This window comes from Vulpes vulpes, chromosome 13, assembly GCF_048418805.1.
Source record: "Vulpes vulpes isolate BD-2025 chromosome 13, VulVul3, whole genome shotgun sequence".
Lineage (NCBI taxonomy): Eukaryota > Metazoa > Chordata > Mammalia > Carnivora > Canidae > Vulpes > Vulpes vulpes.
Genome location: NC_132792.1, coordinates 104,800,596 through 104,818,928, shown reverse-complemented (window position 1 = coordinate 104,818,928; position 18,333 = coordinate 104,800,596). Strand labels below are relative to the sequence as shown.

The following is an 18,333-nucleotide window of genomic DNA, read 5'->3' as shown; positions in this document are numbered from 1 at the left end:
ACAGTTGGGTTTTATTTTGTGATCCACTCTGACAATCTCTCTTAATTGGCATATTTAGACCATTCACATTTAAAGTGATTATACTGATACCATTGGATTAATATCTATCATGTTTATAGCTTACTTTTCAAAGTTTGTTGTGTCAATTTTTTTTCTCTTTTTTTTTTTTTCCTGTCATCTCTGGTTTTAATTAAGCATTTTCTATGGTTTCATTTTATCTCCTCTCTTAGCATATCAAATGTACTTTAAAAAATATTGTTAGCCATTGCTCTACAGAGTTTGCATGTTTATTGCTTTTTAAAAGTACAGTTCTTAATTGAATATTAACATACATGAGGAAGAGTCTACTAATAGCAAGTTTATAATTCAATGAATTTTTCATAAGTGGACTACCTGTGTAATTAGTACAAAGATTAGGAATCAATGTTACCAGCATTTTAAAAAACCACCTAGTGTCTTCTACCAGTCTCTGTAATCAAAGTTACCACTATCCTGACTTCTACTATCATAGATTTAATTTATCTGTTTCCAGATAAAATCTTTGGAAGCTTAGTTTTGTTGTTCTTACTTATGCTGGCTTTTATTTTTTTGAAAGGTTTATTTATTTTGCGGGGATAGTATGCACGCAGAGGGAGGAGCAGAGGAAGAGAATCATTAAGCAGACTCCCCACCAAGCATGGAGCCCAATGCGGAGCTCAATCCCATGGCCCATGAGATCATGACCTGAATCAAAACCAAGAGTTAAGTCACTTAATTGACTGAGCCACCCAAGTACGCCTATGATGACTTTTGAAGATGAAAGTTGCTCTTCTTGTATGTGGACATTTCTAATTATACGCTCACATCTGGTTGATCTTAATCTGAGATAAACCTGATTACTCAAATTGTAGATGTTTTTTCTGCGGAGAATTTATATTTACTTTTACCAAGTTAGGTGGCAAGACATACCCTTCAAGTGTCTCTGGCTTAATACAGAAGTTTTAAAGACAGCTCTAGCACTGTGCTACTGATTTCATGCTCAGTCTTCATACTGTAATGTTCAATTTTTTGATTGAACATTTTTTGTTTACTCGTAAAATAATCTAGCCTCTTGGGTGTGTTGACTGGTTTTCAATAGGCTCTTTTTTGAGGGCCAGGGAAGAGTGAGATGCTTTCCACACATCCTGTGAACCTAGTCAAGCAATCAAAGTTATCCATTATGCATCTCTGAGTTGCTTTCTTGAAGAAGGTTCTCTTAAAGTTGCTAGTGAGCCATAGCACTAGAAGCAGAAATCCACATTTTTAAAGTATATACATCAAATTATAACTTTATCTTGATGGGTATTAATAGGAAAGTGAGCCAATATCACTATATATTTATTAATTAACTGACTGATACTTATAAGTGACATAGTTTCCTGCTATTTTAGAAAATAATGGTCATATGAATATTTTGGAATAATTTTAAAAAGTATGGCATGACATCAGTTCATTTTACTTGGGATTAGTAATTTAATACTCTAGCAAAAGGGGATGCTCAGATGATTTTACTTAAGTCAAACAAATCTTGAGATTTCAAGGAATACTGCTGTTTCAAAATTCATGTATATTTGTTCTACAGAAACACATGTGCACATAAATACACTCAGAAACAGAGCTATCTTTGTAAACCATTCTTTACTATTGATCTTTGTGGAGCTGCTCTATCTTCGCGTTATATGTGGGGGTTTGTTCCAATTATCACACTGAATTCCAAATTAATAGCCAAAATGACTCTTATAGGTTTGATTGGTTAGTCACGTAATTATACCTAGTGAGGCTATTCTATAAATTATGCTGTATGATATGTTAAGCAACTTGGATGTCATGTGCAAATGTATAAAACTAAAACTTTGCCCTGAAGATTAGCTTCAAGCTAAAAAGCACAATTAATAAATGGAATTGTGTCACTCCCAAGCTGGTGCTTTGCTTTTCCAGGCTACCAGGATGACCAAAATGGAGAGTTTAAATTCAATTGCCAAAGAAGCATTTTCGCATATAAGTTGAACACTTCATTTTGTAAAAGTTTACTTTCATTTCCAAACTTAATATAAACTATAAAAAGAACTTAAAATTTTGGAAACTCTAAATGGTTACACTGCTTTTTGATCAAGAAACCTAATTAAAGAGTTTTCTAAAAACTTGGGGGATGTTCATTCGAAAAGATAAAAGAAAAGTCTGAAACTTTTTTTCTGCCTTGCTTTTCAATGCCTATTAGTATAGTCCCAGGGAAACTAAGGGTAGCTATTCCTTCAGCTTCTGCTTTTCCAAAGGACAGTATTTTAACAGTGTTACAGCTATTTTACAGATTCTGATGTTTGAACTCAGACGTCTCCCCTGTGAAAACTATTTATAGAGTGTGTGGTTTTAGCCAAGAAATCCTTGTGTCTTTTCTTGTCACTTTTATTCGGCACGTTAAACAAGTGTCCTAGAGTGATTAATAATGTATTATAAATAAGATATAAAGGTCAGATGACGATGGTTATGATATTAATTGGTTTACTCAATAGGAATCAGAGTAAAAACTGGAAATGTGGAAAAGTATAATGGGAATCGGGCAGAAGTGGATTGCTCCCTTTTTCCAAAAGAGCTTTTATTTCCTATGACAAAATAACTATTCCAAAAATAATGTAGAAATTCTACAATAGTACTGTCCACTGAGTTGAAGATGAATATGTGGATTACTGTTTTAAGACATATATTTTGGAAGAAAAGATAAGCCATATGGCTAGTGGGAAATAAAGCAATATTTGGGGCCAGAAAAGAAATGTATTTTCTTCTCTCATACAAGGGACACGAACACCAGACTGTTAACTTTGGACTTTACCATAGTTATAACAGCTAGATGAAAATGTTGGGTGGATGAATGTTGAATGAATCCATATGTGGCTGTCAGAATGTAAGAACTGGGTGTGCCATTGACTTGCTTGTACAGAGATGTTAAAGGTAGGAAGTAAAGAGAAATTCAACAAATCCATTGTATTGCCAAATCTAACTTGTTCTTTGTTTGCATGTTTAAGTATTTACAGAAATTAACTTCTGCACAGTGCATCATATTTAATGATATTACCAGACATAAATATCAGTTAATTTGGGCTGAACAACAAACATTAAATTTCTAATCTTTTTTAAGTTACAAAATGTAATAAAGATACTGATACTACAGCTTACAAATAGAAAGGAAGAGATGTTTTTCGGTGTCTTAGTAAAGACAGCTATGAGGATCAAGACACTATTTTAAATCTCTCAAAAGCATTTATTTTCTGAATCAAAGGATAGCTATAGCATATTGAAGATAATACTATTTTCAAAATTATTTGGGAGAAGAGTCAACAGATGGAGGTCAACTAATAAGATCAGATTTGTGACACTTAGTATGTTGTCCCAAATTGCTCTATCCATACGAGCTGTACATTTCTGCTTTAACTTTGTTTTTCTATTTTATTTTGAAAAGTTACCATGCTATATGTTAATCAAGTTGCTGATTGAGTTGGCCATTTGCTTCCTTTACAAATTTCTGTTCCTTGGAAGAGTTATTAATAGACTGTTAAGCATCTGAATGCATAATGATGTTCAGAACTTTGAGGTTTCAAAGTGACAAATACCATCTATCACAATCTCTAGTACAGCTAAAGGGCTCACATTCTCTTACTGACTCAACTCAGTAGCCAAAATTCTTATTCCATCCCTTCAATGACAGATGTACTCAGAGGCCATCCTCAAATTTTAGATTCCTATTTTAGCACACCTACAGAAGAGGTCTAACCTGATGGTTTCAATCTTTCCTTTTTAAATTTTAGAGGGTTTTAAAGCCACATCAATTTTGGAATTCACTACCTATCTAGGTATAGCCAAGGGTTGATCCAAATGGCTTTGCTGTGTTTCTCAGACTTTCCTGTTATGTGTTATACCAAAAGTAGCCAACTTCAGCTGTTCAGTGTCTGACATTCTATTTTAGTCATGGGGTATTAGTTTATATAAAATCAATATCTAAGGATGAAGGTTTTTCCTTTTGGGGGATAGAGGAATGTGGGCAGAGGTGATGTCATTCATTCTTATGGTTTTGAAATTCCTGTATTTATATCTTCAGCCCAGACTTTTCTCTGTAGTTCAAGCTTCTATATTCAAATGCCTACATGAACAACTCTCCTGGTATTTCAAATTTAACTTCTCTGAAATTAAATTCTTCCTGCCTCTCCACATCAACCTACTTCTGCTCCTACCTCAGCCTCCAACTCCAATCTGTTCCTCCTCAAACACCCCACTCTAAGTCAATGGCCTCACAAGCCGTACTACAAAAGCCAGAAGCCATATGGTCATCCTTGACTCAATCTTTTCCCTCACCTGCCACATGCAATCCATCAGCGAGCCTTCTTCTATCATTAAAATATTTCTGCCATCCATCAATTCTCTCTACCTCAACTGTTACTTTCCTGATCTATCACCATGATTCCCTACCTAAGCTACTACAACTATTGCAAATTTCCTAATTGGTCTTCCTGCTTCCATGCTTGTTCCCTTCTAGTCCTTTCTCTTCAGAATGGCCAGTGAAACATAAAAATGCGTATCACATCACAAAATTTTCCTGCTTTAAATCCTGTATTAATTTTTTGCTGGATCAGTAATAGAATGAAGACTGTCATGGCAAGCACTGTCCTATAAGATCTGGCCACAGAAGACCACTCAGACCTTTATACCCCATACTGTCCGTTCCAAGCACAGTAAACTCCACTTGTATGGGCCTCCTTTTCTCTATTCCTCAAAAGTGCTAATAACTCTTGCCGTAGAACCTTTGTGCTGTGCCTGTAGTTCCCCTTCCTGGCTCTTCAGATGGTTGATCACTTTGTATCCTTCAGGTCTCATGATAAATGTTACCTACTCAGAGATCTTCCCTGAATTACCAAGTCCCTCCACTCTGCCATTCTTTCCTATTACAGCACCATTTTTCTCCTCCTAGCATTCACCTCAAGTGCTGTTTACTTCTGTGGAGGCCGAGAAAATTAAGGCCATCCCGCCTCAAGTTTAGCGTTAGCACAAGTACAGCCATCTTAGCTTCGGCAGCCATCTCAGGCCCCTGTGAATAAGAGCTGAACTCTACCCTACTTCAGTTTCAGGAAAAACCACAGAATGCCCTTGACAGAAAGTCCCATATCGGAATGAAGACAGAGCTTAAGAAACTCTCCCACCTTATCCCCCATATCGGAATGAAGAAATTCCTCCACCCCTTCTGGAAATCCACTAGATCAGCCCATAAAAACCCAGCTGTAACCCACCTCAGGGTCCAAGTCCCTGCTCTGCTGTGACGGGTATACTTGGACCCAAGCTCGAGCTTGCTAATAAACCCTTGTGCGCTTGCATCGGTGTTGGCTCCTTGGTGGTTTCTCGGATTTGCAATCTTGGGCACAACACTTCCTTGTTTATTTATTTTTTCCTGAGAAAAATTTAAGTTCCATTAGATGAATACAACATATAGATATGTGTCTTGTTGACTAGTTAAGCTTTAAAGCCTATATGAGTATTTGGCACTCAGTAAATATATGTTGAATAAAAGCATAATTATATGATGAAGGCTTTTTTATTCTTTGACCACTTATTTTGTGATTACAAATTATATGTTGTTTGGACTATAACATTTTGCTGATGAATATGTGGTGTTGTGTAAATATTTGTAACTGATACTAAAATATAAGAGTTTCCAGATATTTAAAAATGTCATACACAAACTGATCCTGAGGTGGGAAGAAGTTTTATTTTCATAACAAAATTATGTTGATTTTAGCTGAAACTTTAGATTATCTTTAATTAAACTATTTTCTGATAAAACATTTTCTGATTTCTTCTCCTTATAAATAGCAGGCAGGACCTCGAGCAGGGATTAGGGAATTGGTGTTCAGATATGGGGATAAAGAGTCACTTCTGAGGGAGATATGCTCTGTAGAGAGGCGAATTTGAAAAAGTATCTTGGAGAAATGCCAAGTTAAATTCCAGGCAGCCTGTCAAATGAATCATATAGCTGAAGGAAAAGGGTCAATATGACCCTCCAGGTGGAGCTGGGAAGACCTGGCTCTAGACAAGTAAAAAGGAGAGAAATGAATCTAGGAGTGAGTTACTGAAGCAGAGTTTAGATTTTTGTCAGGTGTTTATGATCTTAAGTAGGAATGATACGGTAAAAAAAAAAAAAATTGATTTTCACAATTACTCAAGAACAGAACTATAGAACAGAGCACACTTTAGGTTCCATTGGAGGCAAAAGAATCTTCATGGCTCTGAAAAGCTTAACCCTTAAAATCCTAAGACTGTATTTCTTTATTTCTTTACTCCAGCGTCAATATTCTTACAATAGTGAATTATTTGTCTTTTCCTTATAAAAAACTGCATCTTCTATAATCACTTATTTTTTGTGTTCTCTTTTTGCTAGCGTGCCATATCTAGTTAATACAGCTGAGGGTTGGTAACATATTTGCTTATATTCTAGGAGTTCTTTATGTCAAAAGTGTTTTAATTTCCATATATATCAGAATGCCAAGTATAATCATAAATATAATGAACATGGTACATGGTAAGACCTTGGTATGTCCTTAAGTGGGAACCAACTTCATCCAAATACCACCCAGCAAAAGCCAAAGGGAATTGCGAAGGATTGTGCCTCCTGCTTCTTTCTTCCTTTCCTTTCTTTCTCTTTCCTTTATTAACTAACTTAGTATCTATTTACACTAAGCACTTACCATGTGCATTGTTGATTGTGGTGGAGTTCCTTAAAAAACAAGAAAACAGAAACTCTCAAGGGCCTTTCAATCAAAATTCCATTTGAACAGTCAAATATACTCATGTGAAACTATAAATATGGCACAAGGAGTGGTGTAGTTCATATGCTATAAAACAATGTTTTCCAAACTACATGTTGCCAGGCATCCTTTGCTGCTTCATAAATTTATTGGGTTAGGACTACACTTGACCAAATAGTAGTGATAATGATCATAGGAGAATATCGGGTAACTATCAGTGTGTATTCTATGTAATCAAATACCTTTTTTTCATAACATTTTTGGAGTACAGATGTATGAACGCACTGTACATCAATGTAATGTACATGTCTTACCATGAAACAAGGATAAAAAACATGGTTGAAAGACATTTATCCAGAAGAGTTTGGAGACACTGTTTTAACTTGAGTAGTCAAGGAAAGAAGGCGTTATGGGTCTGAAAGTACTTGAAAGAGGCTTAGAGGAGAGATGACTTTTCAGATGGAAGAGCTACCAAAAAGAATTCTGAAATCATGAATTAAGTTATAACCATAAGAAAGTGAACTGTATAGAATGAACCAGCTTACTCCCGAATGAATGAATGACCACTCTAGGATCAAATATACTCCCCAAATCATCTAGGAAACATTTAACTAATATACAGCACAATCCAGATCTCCCGACTTGGAATTACCCTCTCTCTCTCTGATGCCACAGGTAAACTTTTAATAGAGTTCCTGTGAGGTATACCACACAAGGGTGCTTCAAAATGTGTTTCTGTCCAATTGTTTATTCCACATATGTGTTTAGGATATTGAAAATATTTTGAAAATATGACTGGCCTAAAGATAAATACCTAATTTAACATTTTTGAAAGTGGTTTTTGCTCCCTCTCCCCCTTATATTAGATCCACTCACTTGTGACTTCTATTAAGGCAGTAGACTCTCTGAGCTCTCTACTGGTCTAATATTTACTGGGTAAAAAAAAAAATCAAGGACTCGGGACAACTGCTTTATTTTTGTGGAGGCGTTGAAAATTAGGGCCATTCCACCTCAAGTTTAGCTTTAGCACAAGTACAGCCATCTTAGCTTCGGCAGCCATCTCAGGCCCCTGTGAACAAGAGCTGAACTTTACCCTACTTCAGTTACAGGAAAAACCGCAGAACGTCCTTGACAGAAAGTCCCATATCGGAATGAAAACAGAACGCCCGCCCTTGACAGAAAGTCCCATATCGGAATGAAAACAGAGCTTAAGACACTCCCCCACCTTCCCCCCCACCCCATATCGGAATGAAGAAATTCCTCCACCCCTTGTGAAAATCCCCTAGACCAGCCCATAAAAACCCAGCTGAAACCCACCTCGGGGTCCAAGTCCCTGCTCCGCCGAGTCGGGTACACTTGGACCCAAGCTCGAGCTTCCTAATAAAACCCTCGTGTGCTTGCATCCGTGTCGGCTCCTTGGTGGTTTCTCGGATTTGCAATCTTGGGCACAACAATTTTAGCTTTTTTTTTTTTTTTTCTTTTTTCTTTTTTGGCGTGTGTGTATGTGTGAATACAAAAGAAAGAAAGAAATAAAAAGAATCAACGCGGTCCGGGTGGCCTCTAGAGAAGGGTAGCTGTTGTTGCAGGAATCTTGCAAGTTAATGAGAATTCACCCGGGACTCAAGAGCGACCGAGAGGGGAGAAAGGAGGAGATGGCGTGTGTATGTGTGTGGGGGGTGGTGGGGGAGGATAAAAACTCTTCCTTTGCAGCTGGCCCTCTCCCTCATTTGTTGCTCCAATAAGCAGTAATTAGGTCCTGAGCTAATGGTGTCAGCTGATCTGCTGTTTTTAGGCTAGACCCAGAGGAATCTCCATGGAAACCCTGCTGGAGTCGTCCCCCCACCTGGATGCTGAGTGCTCCTTTCCGCCACCTGGCTGCCGCCGCGCCCGCTGCTACCTCCTCCTGCCTCTAACCTGCAGCCTGCAGCATGCGCACTGCCCCCGGGATCCCTAAATGGGACAATTCTGCCCGTGACGTCAGCGCCCAGCCGTCTCCACAGAAACTTTTGTCCCATTGGCCAATCAGAGAGCTTGGAAGGGGCCAGGGAGGGGGGGGGTGGGAGGAGAGGGGAGTGGGAGGGGTGGGGGTGAGGGGAGAGGCGAGAGGTTTAGTGTGTGGAGCTGCTCGCGCTCCGCCCGGGCTGTCAGTCCCGGCTCCAGCCGCCGCGAGACCTTCCCGGAGACGCGCGCACACACAGCGCACCCCCCGCACCCCGCACCCCGCACCCCGCACCCCCGCGCTCCCTTGCTCACAGACACGCACACACTCGGCCTGGCCGAGCGGGAGCCACTGACCGTTTTGCAAGTGCCGGGACCAGCTGCGGCGCAGTGGGTACAAACACTCCGCGTTCCCATTCGGGGCTTTCGTCTGGGAGACGACGCCGAGGGGCGAAGGTGGGCTGGGACGCGCACCCGGCGCGGGGCACTGGTCGGGCCGCCCCTCGGGCACAGCCGCCTCGCGGGACGGGCGCGGGCCTCCGCAGAGAGAGTAGAATAAAGAGGAGCGGCCGCAAGCGCAGCGCGAGGAGGATGGGAACTCCCCTGTTTCCAGCTCTGTAACAAACGGGTGGAAATCCTCAATGGAGGAGCCGCTGATTTCATTTGCTTGAGAAAAATCGTCCAGAGGAACTCATATTTGGCTACTCTGAGCAGTGGAGGGGTGTCCATGACGTGGCAGGGGGAAAATAGACATACGAAACCTCCTGTGTGTACTGCAAACTGTAGCCAAGCGAGGGGAAAATCATCTCTCTCTAGATTTTAATTTCACGCAAAGGGTTTTAAGCATCTGCATTATAAACTTACTTCTATGCCTTGTACCCAGTTCAGCAGAAACCAGAGGAGTCCTGTCTGGGGACCCCATCATTATCCGGGATACCCGCCGCCGGCGGCCTGCCTTCGTTTACCCACATCCCCCCCGGAACGGATATCTGTTTGGGGGTGTCACAGTCTTTCCTATAGAACTATGGCCAAATAATATCCGTGAGTGTTTTTGCTAATTCTGGGACTTAACTCCTGGAACCTACCTGCAGGGCTGGAATTTAGCCTACATGCCTATGAAGAAATGACATTTTAAACCGTTTTTAGAAAATACCCTAAAGGTTTCCTGTGTAGCAGGATTTGATAGGCTTAACAACATGACAGGTAAGAACTTTCTCTCTTTCTAGTCCCTGGACGCCCCACGCAGGGAAGGCCGAAGCGGAACGGGACCCTGGAGGAAGGAGAGCCCGGGGACCCGGGTGCCCTGCGGGGCTCGCAGGCGCTCGGCCCCGGAGGCTGCTTTCGAGAGAGGCGCAGCGCTCGCCTCCTGGACGGTGGGGCCGGCGGCTGGGGAAGCTTCTGGGGCGCGCGCGGGGAGGCGGCGCGGCGCTCCACCTGCCCTGCCCCGGACACAGCCCCGGGGCGAGGCGTCCAGGGACCACCCCACGTCAATATTGGGATTGGTTTTTTTTTTTTTTTTTTTAAATAAACCAAGGAATGGGATTTTAATTATTTAAAACCCAGGTCCTCCGGGCCAGATGCTGTTGGGATGGTCCTAGTCACACAATATTAAAGAGACCCGTCACCAAGAGGACGAGGAAAAGCGTCCGAGACAAGCGTCCGAGACATCCGTTGCAATTACGAATGAACCAGAGACTTGGTAGCACGGGGCATTGATTGCTGGTGCCCAGCCGGACCCTCCTCCCCTCTCCCCGTCCCCCCCCACCCCCCCGCCCCCCAACCCGAGGCAGGCTCCGGCGGCGGCCGGGACCTCGCGTCCCTACATCGTGGCCGGGGCTGCATTTTTCATGAGCCCGGGGTGAACAGGTGCGAAGTGCGCTGGCAGCATCCGGCCGGCGGCCGGGAGCGGGGGACATGGAGAGCGAGCGCGACATGTACCGCCAGTTCCAGGACTGGTGCCTCAGGACTTACGGGGACTCAGGCAAGACCAAGACGGTGACCCGTAAAAAATACGAGCGGATCGTCCAGCTCCTCAACGGCTCCGAGTCGAGCTCCACGGACAATGCCAAATTTAAATTCTGGGTCAAATCGAAGGGCTTCCAGCTGGGCCAGCCGGACGAGGTCCGCGGGGGCGGCGGCTGCGCCAAGCAAGTGCTTTACGTGCCGGTCAAGACCACGGTGAGTGACTCGCCTTCCTCTGTTATTTGTCTGCGGGAGCAGCCGGCGGGGAGGGGAGAGGCGGGGGGGGGGGAGAAAGGGGGAGCCGCGAGCCACCGTTGGCTCGTGTGCCCCCCACCTTTCTCAGCCCCCTCCCCAAGTCGTCCCCACTCGCCTCAACCAGGCGCGTTTCCCTCGCAGTGGAGTCTTTGTGGTCCTTTATTTTAAAGCCGCAGCGCACCTCCGGGGCTCGCCGCCCTGCTCGCCTCCGGGCTCCCGAGCCCTGTGCCGGAGCATCCATCCCCGCGTCGGGCGGCCTCCCGCGCGTCCTCGGGTTGGCCCATTGTCCCGGGTGCTTCGCCGGGCGCCGGGCGCGTGTCCCGCTCTCGCCACCACCAAGCATAAAGGCCACGCTGGAAGCCCGGACGCACGCTCTGATAACAGACGATTCTGATCGATCGTCTCCAGTGTCTCCTAATTGGCACAAAGCCCGATTGTGCCGCTAGTCAGAGATGTGGGGTTCCTTCCCCTCCCCCGCACCCCCGCCCCCCGCCCCCGGGCACTGTCAGGTTTTATTGTTAGACCGCCGCCCCGGAGACGCGGGGCTGTCCCGTCGCCTCCATCACTCCCGGAGATCTTGCCACGACTATTCCGATGGTAGATAAGGTCCTGGAGATGCCTCCTCCCCGCCCCCCATTCCCTTCCTCACTTCCCCCTTTCATAAATAAAGCCGCGGCTACATGATGAACAACAAAGAGACACGGGCTTGGGCGCGATCAAATGGTGTCTGTATCTGTTCCTGGTTCTGGGATGGCTCTAGTTTCACGGCCACGCGGCTGCGAGCCCGGGCGCAGCTAGCGAGGTCCTGGGCGCCGAGAACCTAGTGTTATCCCAGCCTCACAGGGCACAAGCCTGTGAGGTTGGGCAGCGGCGGCAGCGTCAATTTCCTTTTTGAGAAGATGGGAACTGAGGGCTGCAAGTGGGATTGCAGATCAGATCCCTAAGACCTCTTTCTTCGTCTTGCCACGGTGGGTACTCGCCTAGGAGCAGGGGTGGGGGAGGGTATTTGGCATCCTTTGCATTTTTGCCTGGCTTTGGGGTTTCTTGAGCATTTGCTCCTTTTCCTACTCTCCCCCCCCACCCCGCCCCCTTACTGGCAACTGTTTCCCGTGCAATATTCCTGGAGGATGCTAGGAAGGAGATGTCTTGCAAGCTATTCTTCTGTCTCAAGCGGAGGTATATTAAATTGGAAATATGTGCATGAAAGGTTTTTCAGAGGACTGTTTTGGAGGACTCTTGTAGGTTTGGAAAATAGTTAACGGTTTCCCAAGATTAATTAGGGATAGTTGTTTGAAGGAAGTATATTTCTTTTGGAATTTATTTGGAAAATGGGAAAAGGAAATAAAGGTGAAATAGAAACACACATAAAAGTTCTGCCTTTTTTTTTTTTTTTAAGTACTATTGTTGGAATTCTCTGGGAGATAGATCTATAAACACAGCCTTCTCCCTTAACGTGGCATTGCTAAAGACAATGGTGAGATTACTGTCTTGGTTTACTAAATAATGAGGACTAGACGCTTATGGATTAGAACTGAGGTTTATTTACATCTGGATGAGCCAGAAGTCTGTTGTAGAGAATGAAGTGCTTTGATTCATTTGTATCAGAAGGAACTTAACCTGATTTTAAAAAAATAACTTAGATTGGGATTCAAAACATAAGAATGTATTTTCTTTGGGGGCACCACTGGGCTAATTGAATAAATAAAATAATCATTTGAGGTATGTTTACTTATATATTATTAAATACTATTGTGCATGTTTTTCAAAAACAATTGCTAGCTGGGAAGTTTGTTGTTCATTCCTTTTATGTTAAAATCAGGTTCCTCTGTTTACCTGTCAGATAGCTTCACTTGCGTATTGGTCCAATTTATACGTGCAGGGGTTTGATTACGTCCACTATGTGTATAAACAGATGTGACCTTTAAAAACATTAATTAAAAATTCTAAAGTAACATAAATTGTGTAACAGCTATAGAGGCACTAGGAGAACTATGGGTGCCAGTAATTCAAACCAGTATTCACATGTTCAGATACCCGTATTTTCATTCAAAAATTTATGCAGAGTTGTTACAGAATTATTGCTAAGACATCTAATGTAGAATGACAACTCCACGGTTAATAATAAGGTAGCACATGTTTCCCTTTTCAGTAGAGATTCTATATATTTATGGGAGAAAATGTAATTCATCAGGTGATATTCTTAGATAGTGGTTTCCATGTAGTATTTAAGAGCTTCGCTCTTCATTCAAGCCTGTTTTGAAATGTTGAAGAGGTTTTTAATTCATGAACTCTTCTGTTGCTCTTTATGAAAATTTTATGCTGCTCCTTACATAGAATTATAGGCTCCGCCTTCCCTGAAAGACAGCCAATCATCATTTCAACAAGTTAAAAAATAAATAAAAGGTTCCCCTTTTATCATGTGTTTCTCCGCATCTCAAATGATTTCTTCCTTAAAAATAAGGTTTTCTTTATAATAGCGGGAGTACAGTCACCAGAGAGACAAAAAATATGTATTTTTTGAGGTCAAAGGCGTAGCTTGGTTGAGATAAAGTGCTGTGATTTCAAATAGACTGAGAATCTTTCCAGCTATTTGAGGTTTGAGGGTTTGCGGCTGGCTGTGCTGTCTTTGAGAGAGGTTTGCGCCTGATGTTGCAAGAACCCACTGCTGCTGGTAATTAGACATCATTACTACCTTGAAAAGGGACGGAGAGAAGGAAAGAGGACAGGCTGGGGCTAATTAACTGCTGACGTTTAATGAAAGAAAGGGAGACTGATAAATAGCAACTGGGAGATTGTACCAGAACAGAGTAGACACACCACACCACGCAGACTTAATTGAAACAGGACTTTCAGAACGAAAGGAGCTGGGTTCTACCTCTTATTTTCTTTAAAAGGATAGCCGCAGCTTTGCAAATACTCTTTCCCCTAAAATCTAAATTTAATTGAGGATGATAAAATCAAGCAGGTGACAACTGACTTCAAATGAAAATGTGAAATACTAGAAAAGATCAACATACCCTTTAATATTTGCCCTGGCCATGCCTAAAGCTGAGGGGACGTATCTATCACTGTTTAAATTACTCTGTGGCTGAGGAGATACTGTCTGGTCACCAAGCAACAACATCCTGCAACTCAGCCATTTTAGGTCTGGAGTAGGATCTGCATGTGTGTCTGCACGCACATGCACGCTCGTGTGTCTACACACACACGTGCACTTTGTTGAGCATTGCGTTGAAGTTGTGTTGACCCTGTTGCTGTTATTTTTATGTGTTCCTTCATTAAAGCTTTCGGACGCTTAAAAGGGCGAAGTAACCCGTAACTTAAGATAGTTCTGAAAAAGATATGGCAAATGTCTTATTGATTATAGGAAAGGTTTAATCAGTGATCATTTGAAATCAGCAACACTACGGTTACTCTGTTTTATATTTTTGATAGTTTCAGCTTAATTTGTATTTAGAAGCTTTTCATCCTGATTGACATTTTGGTTTTGGCCACAATTTAGTTGAAGCATCACACTTATAATTCGACTTACCACAACACATTATATATACCACTTGGTATTATGAAAGGTAAACTTGGGAAATAACCAGAAAATTCATTAAACCTTTCACTACTACTGGATTAATGCATTATTGTGTATTTTTAAAGGCTTGCTGTGCTGTATAAAACATTAGGAAATTCGACAAACTCACATTTTTATTTATTTTTCAATCTTAAGCAAACAAGGCAGTGTTTACTCTCCAGTTATGTGAGTAATGCCTTTCTTGACCTGTATATGTAGGAACGGACACTTAGGTCCCATTTTTGCCTTTTGTGTATTTCTTCTTTATATGTATTGTACCAGGGGACATAAAATGAATTTTCATCCAGAAGGGAAATGTATTATCTGTAGTTATGTCATTTAAAAATGAGGATTTATTCAATTCTGCAATCTGCAGCCTCAGATTTCATATTGTTCTTTCTGTGTATACTAATTGATTACTATATAGTCATTAGAATGAATATTCATAGACCGGTTTATAAATAGTCACTGATTTTTTTTTAGTTCTCTGACTATGGTTTTGGTTACAAATTCTCTATGCTGTATCAAGAGCGAAGAAAATAATGCCTGTAAAGAGTCAGTATACATTTCTACCGGGCCTAACTTCATGCTTGAGGCACATATGTATATTAGGCCTTGATCTGAAATTTGCTACAGAAATTCCAGAAACACAAAACTGAGGAACATGCTAGTTACACATTAGGATACTTTATATCTCTGACACAGGCAAATCGTGATAATAGTTTTGCTTATCTCCCATACTTTCAAGATGGGCATTGCTGTAGACAACCAATGCATTTTTTCCTCCTCTTCATTTAGGTATTTTGGGGAGCTCTGTAATATAGGTCTTTGGGGGTCAAATAGATCTCAAGCATGAGTCTCAAAAACATGGCTTAAAAGTGGACTTTAGTGGGACACCTTGGTGACTCAGTGGTTGAGCGTCTGCCTTTGGCTCAGGACACGATCCCGGGTCCTGGGATCCAGTCCCACATTGGACTCCTCACAGGGAACCTGCTTCTCCCTCTGCCTATGTCTCTTTGTCTCTTGTGAATAATAAATAAAATCTTAAAAAAAAAATAAGTGGACTTTAGTGGTTCCTGGAGAATTGCTGTAAGGTATAACTCATCAATGGCAAAATCCTAATACAGTGCCAATTAAGGTTGTCAAGAATAGTGGGTATACCCTTATAAGAGTCCAGTGTGGTATGAGTATTTAGGGACAAGGGGCTGGTAGAGATGACTTGAGTTTATAGAGGAAATCAGACCCTGTTAATATGTGAAGACCAGCCCACACATATTTCCTAAGATACTGGTGCTTGACTTTTCCACTGTCTTCCTTGTCTTGTTAATAAGCATAGTGGGGGAGGGGAGGCAGGCAGGGCAAGATTCAGCACTCATTTATATTACATCAATAAACTTCTGAACCAGCTGAGATCCTGCTTCTCAAGATTTTACACTCTAGACTTTGTGCATAGGATAGAGAAAGATCAAGAAGCAAATACAGGGATGTAGCAGCAGAACTTCTGAGAGTTTTCAATCCCATGTCAAGACCATGAAGCTCTTTTCACTAATAGCTGTTGGATTTGCTAAGACTTTCTATATCTAACTAGGAAACATTAAAGTGAATCTGCTGTATTTTAGGTTATGTTCATTTTGATAGTCCTGGGATAAAAAAATAAAATAAACTTCAGGGACAACATAGATGGCAGGAAACAAGGCATAGTGGGCAGGGTATAGATCCAGAGGAAGATTTATTTATTTTTTTTTAAAGATTTTATTTATTTACTCATGAGACACACACACACACACACACACACACACACACACACACACACACAGAAAGAGAGAGAGGCAGAAACACAGGCAGAGGGAGAAGCAGGCTCCATGCAGGAGCCTCACGTGGGAATCGATCCTGGGTCTTCAGGATCACACCCTGGGCTGAAGATGGCGCTAAACCGCTGAGCCACCCCGGCTGCCCCAGAGTAAGATTTAGATACTAGATTTGACATTTATGATAGCTGTGTGTAAGGGGAAATTTAAATAAGAAGTTTCTTCTTGTTAAATGACACTAATAATACTTGCCTAAGTAGTTTCAGATAAGACTAATAATTCATAAGCATATAGTATATTTAGTATCTGTCTGGCACATAGTAAATGCTAAAAAAAATAGAAGCTGTTCTAAGTATTATTAAGAAAGCAAGGACACCATGATGTAACTATAATTAGGTATATGTTATAAACTCAAGCTCACACTGCCACAAGTAGTTAAGATACATCTTTATGAATGTGTATATTCTAATATTTATTTTTTTAGAAAATAAAAATGACTTTATTTTGCAAAAGTGATACATTTTCATTATTTAAAAAGTCTAAGCGAAAAGGAGAGAAATTTTAAATTACATTAGATCCCGCATTGAGATTTAACCATTAGCTAATTATGAGCATCATTATAGATGTCTGTCTAAACACATATGCCAAAATAAGATTAGGTATAGTGATTGATTGATATAACGATTGATATGGACAGGAAGAAATAATTTTCCAAAACTGGGATTGTGATTATATGCTAATTTGAACAAGAAACATAAAACATAATATCATCAAAATATAACAAAAAAAGAGAAACATGCAATTCAAAAAATTGGTATTAGATAAATACTTCTCAGAGGTATTTGTTCCTGAAATTAGTAGAAAAGATTATGAAACACATTAAGAGATTGAGTTACATTCATCTTTTTTCAACTACAGATTCCAGTTTCATTCTTATCATTGACTTTCGCCAATGGTAGATGAGGAGTAAGTCTATATCAGTTCTCACTGTTTTGTTACTCCCTTCTTATTATAATTATATACTTTATTGTGTTATATTCATTATATATATATTTTTAATTTTTTATTTATTTATGATAGTCACAGAGAGAGAGAGAGAGGCAGAGACACAGGCGGAGGGAGAAGCAGGCTCCATGCACCGGGAGCCTGATGTGGGATTCGATCCTGGGTCTCCAGGATCGCGCCCTGGGCCAAAGGCAGGCGCCAAACCGCTGCGCCACCCAGGGATCCCTATATTCATTATATTATATAATTGTTGTCAAGGTTTTGTTACGGTATGTAATTAGGTTCTCATGACTGTTTTTCCTTTAGCATATTTAAATGCTTATCCATTTTTTTTTACCTGTTTTTTTTTTTTTTCTGAATTCTTTGATTAGATTCATTACTTAGTTGGCTACAATTCCTAGTCTTTTTTTTCTAAAGAAAGGAATATGTGTTCCATTTTTTGAGGTTTGTATTCAATTAAAAATATTTGACCTTTGCCTTTATAACTAAAGAACAACTTAACTAGGTGTATTGTCTTTTTTTCCCTCTTTCCTCTAGAATATGGTTGATAATATGTGTGCTCCGTAAAATTCTAAGGCAAACATTTTTTCCCCAAGTTTCATGGATTGTTTGCTTATCATTGAAATTGAATAATTTCACTGAGATATGTTTTGAATTCCTTTTATCACTGAGTACTTATATTTATGTTCATGGCTTCAGTTGCACCTGTCTATGTTATGGTGACTTAATGCCTATCTTTTGAGAGTCACGTCTGTATTTTATACTTTCTACTAGATGTTTCTACCAAGATATCCCTAAGCACCTTAAACTGAACATAACCCCAAATGACTTTTTTCTTCTCTTCGTTCCTTCATTCTAAGTCTTCCAAGCTGACACCTTTTTTCCCTTTTGTATTGTCATTTTTAATAATTGTACTGCAATTTATCCTAGTATGGGACCAAATCCAGCTAAGCATTCGAAGAGTGAACCAATGAGACATTTGGTTCCCAGAATAAATGGC

At 41.1% G+C, this 18,333-nt stretch overlaps 1 protein-coding gene across 8 annotated transcripts in view; it reads left to right on the top strand.

Moving 5' to 3' along the window:
- The first annotated feature begins 8,882 nt into the window (after window positions 1-8,882).
- NOL4 (nucleolar protein 4) overlaps window positions 8,883-18,333 on the top strand; it is a 391,120-nt gene continuing 381,669 nt past the window's right edge. For 4 of the 8 annotated variants that reach the window (XM_025996936.2, XM_072732138.1, XM_025996935.2 and 1 more), the window contains exon 1: window positions 8,883-10,919. In XM_025996936.2, the coding sequence (XP_025852721.1) occupies window positions 10,656-10,919 (264 nt within the window). In that variant the 5' untranslated portion in view covers window positions 8,883-10,655. Of the gene's footprint in view, window positions 10,920-11,455; window positions 11,927-11,979; window positions 12,135-18,333 lie in introns of those variants that run through there. The other 4 variants (XM_072732140.1, XM_025996937.2, XM_072732137.1 and 1 more) reach the window with 4 other exon arrangements.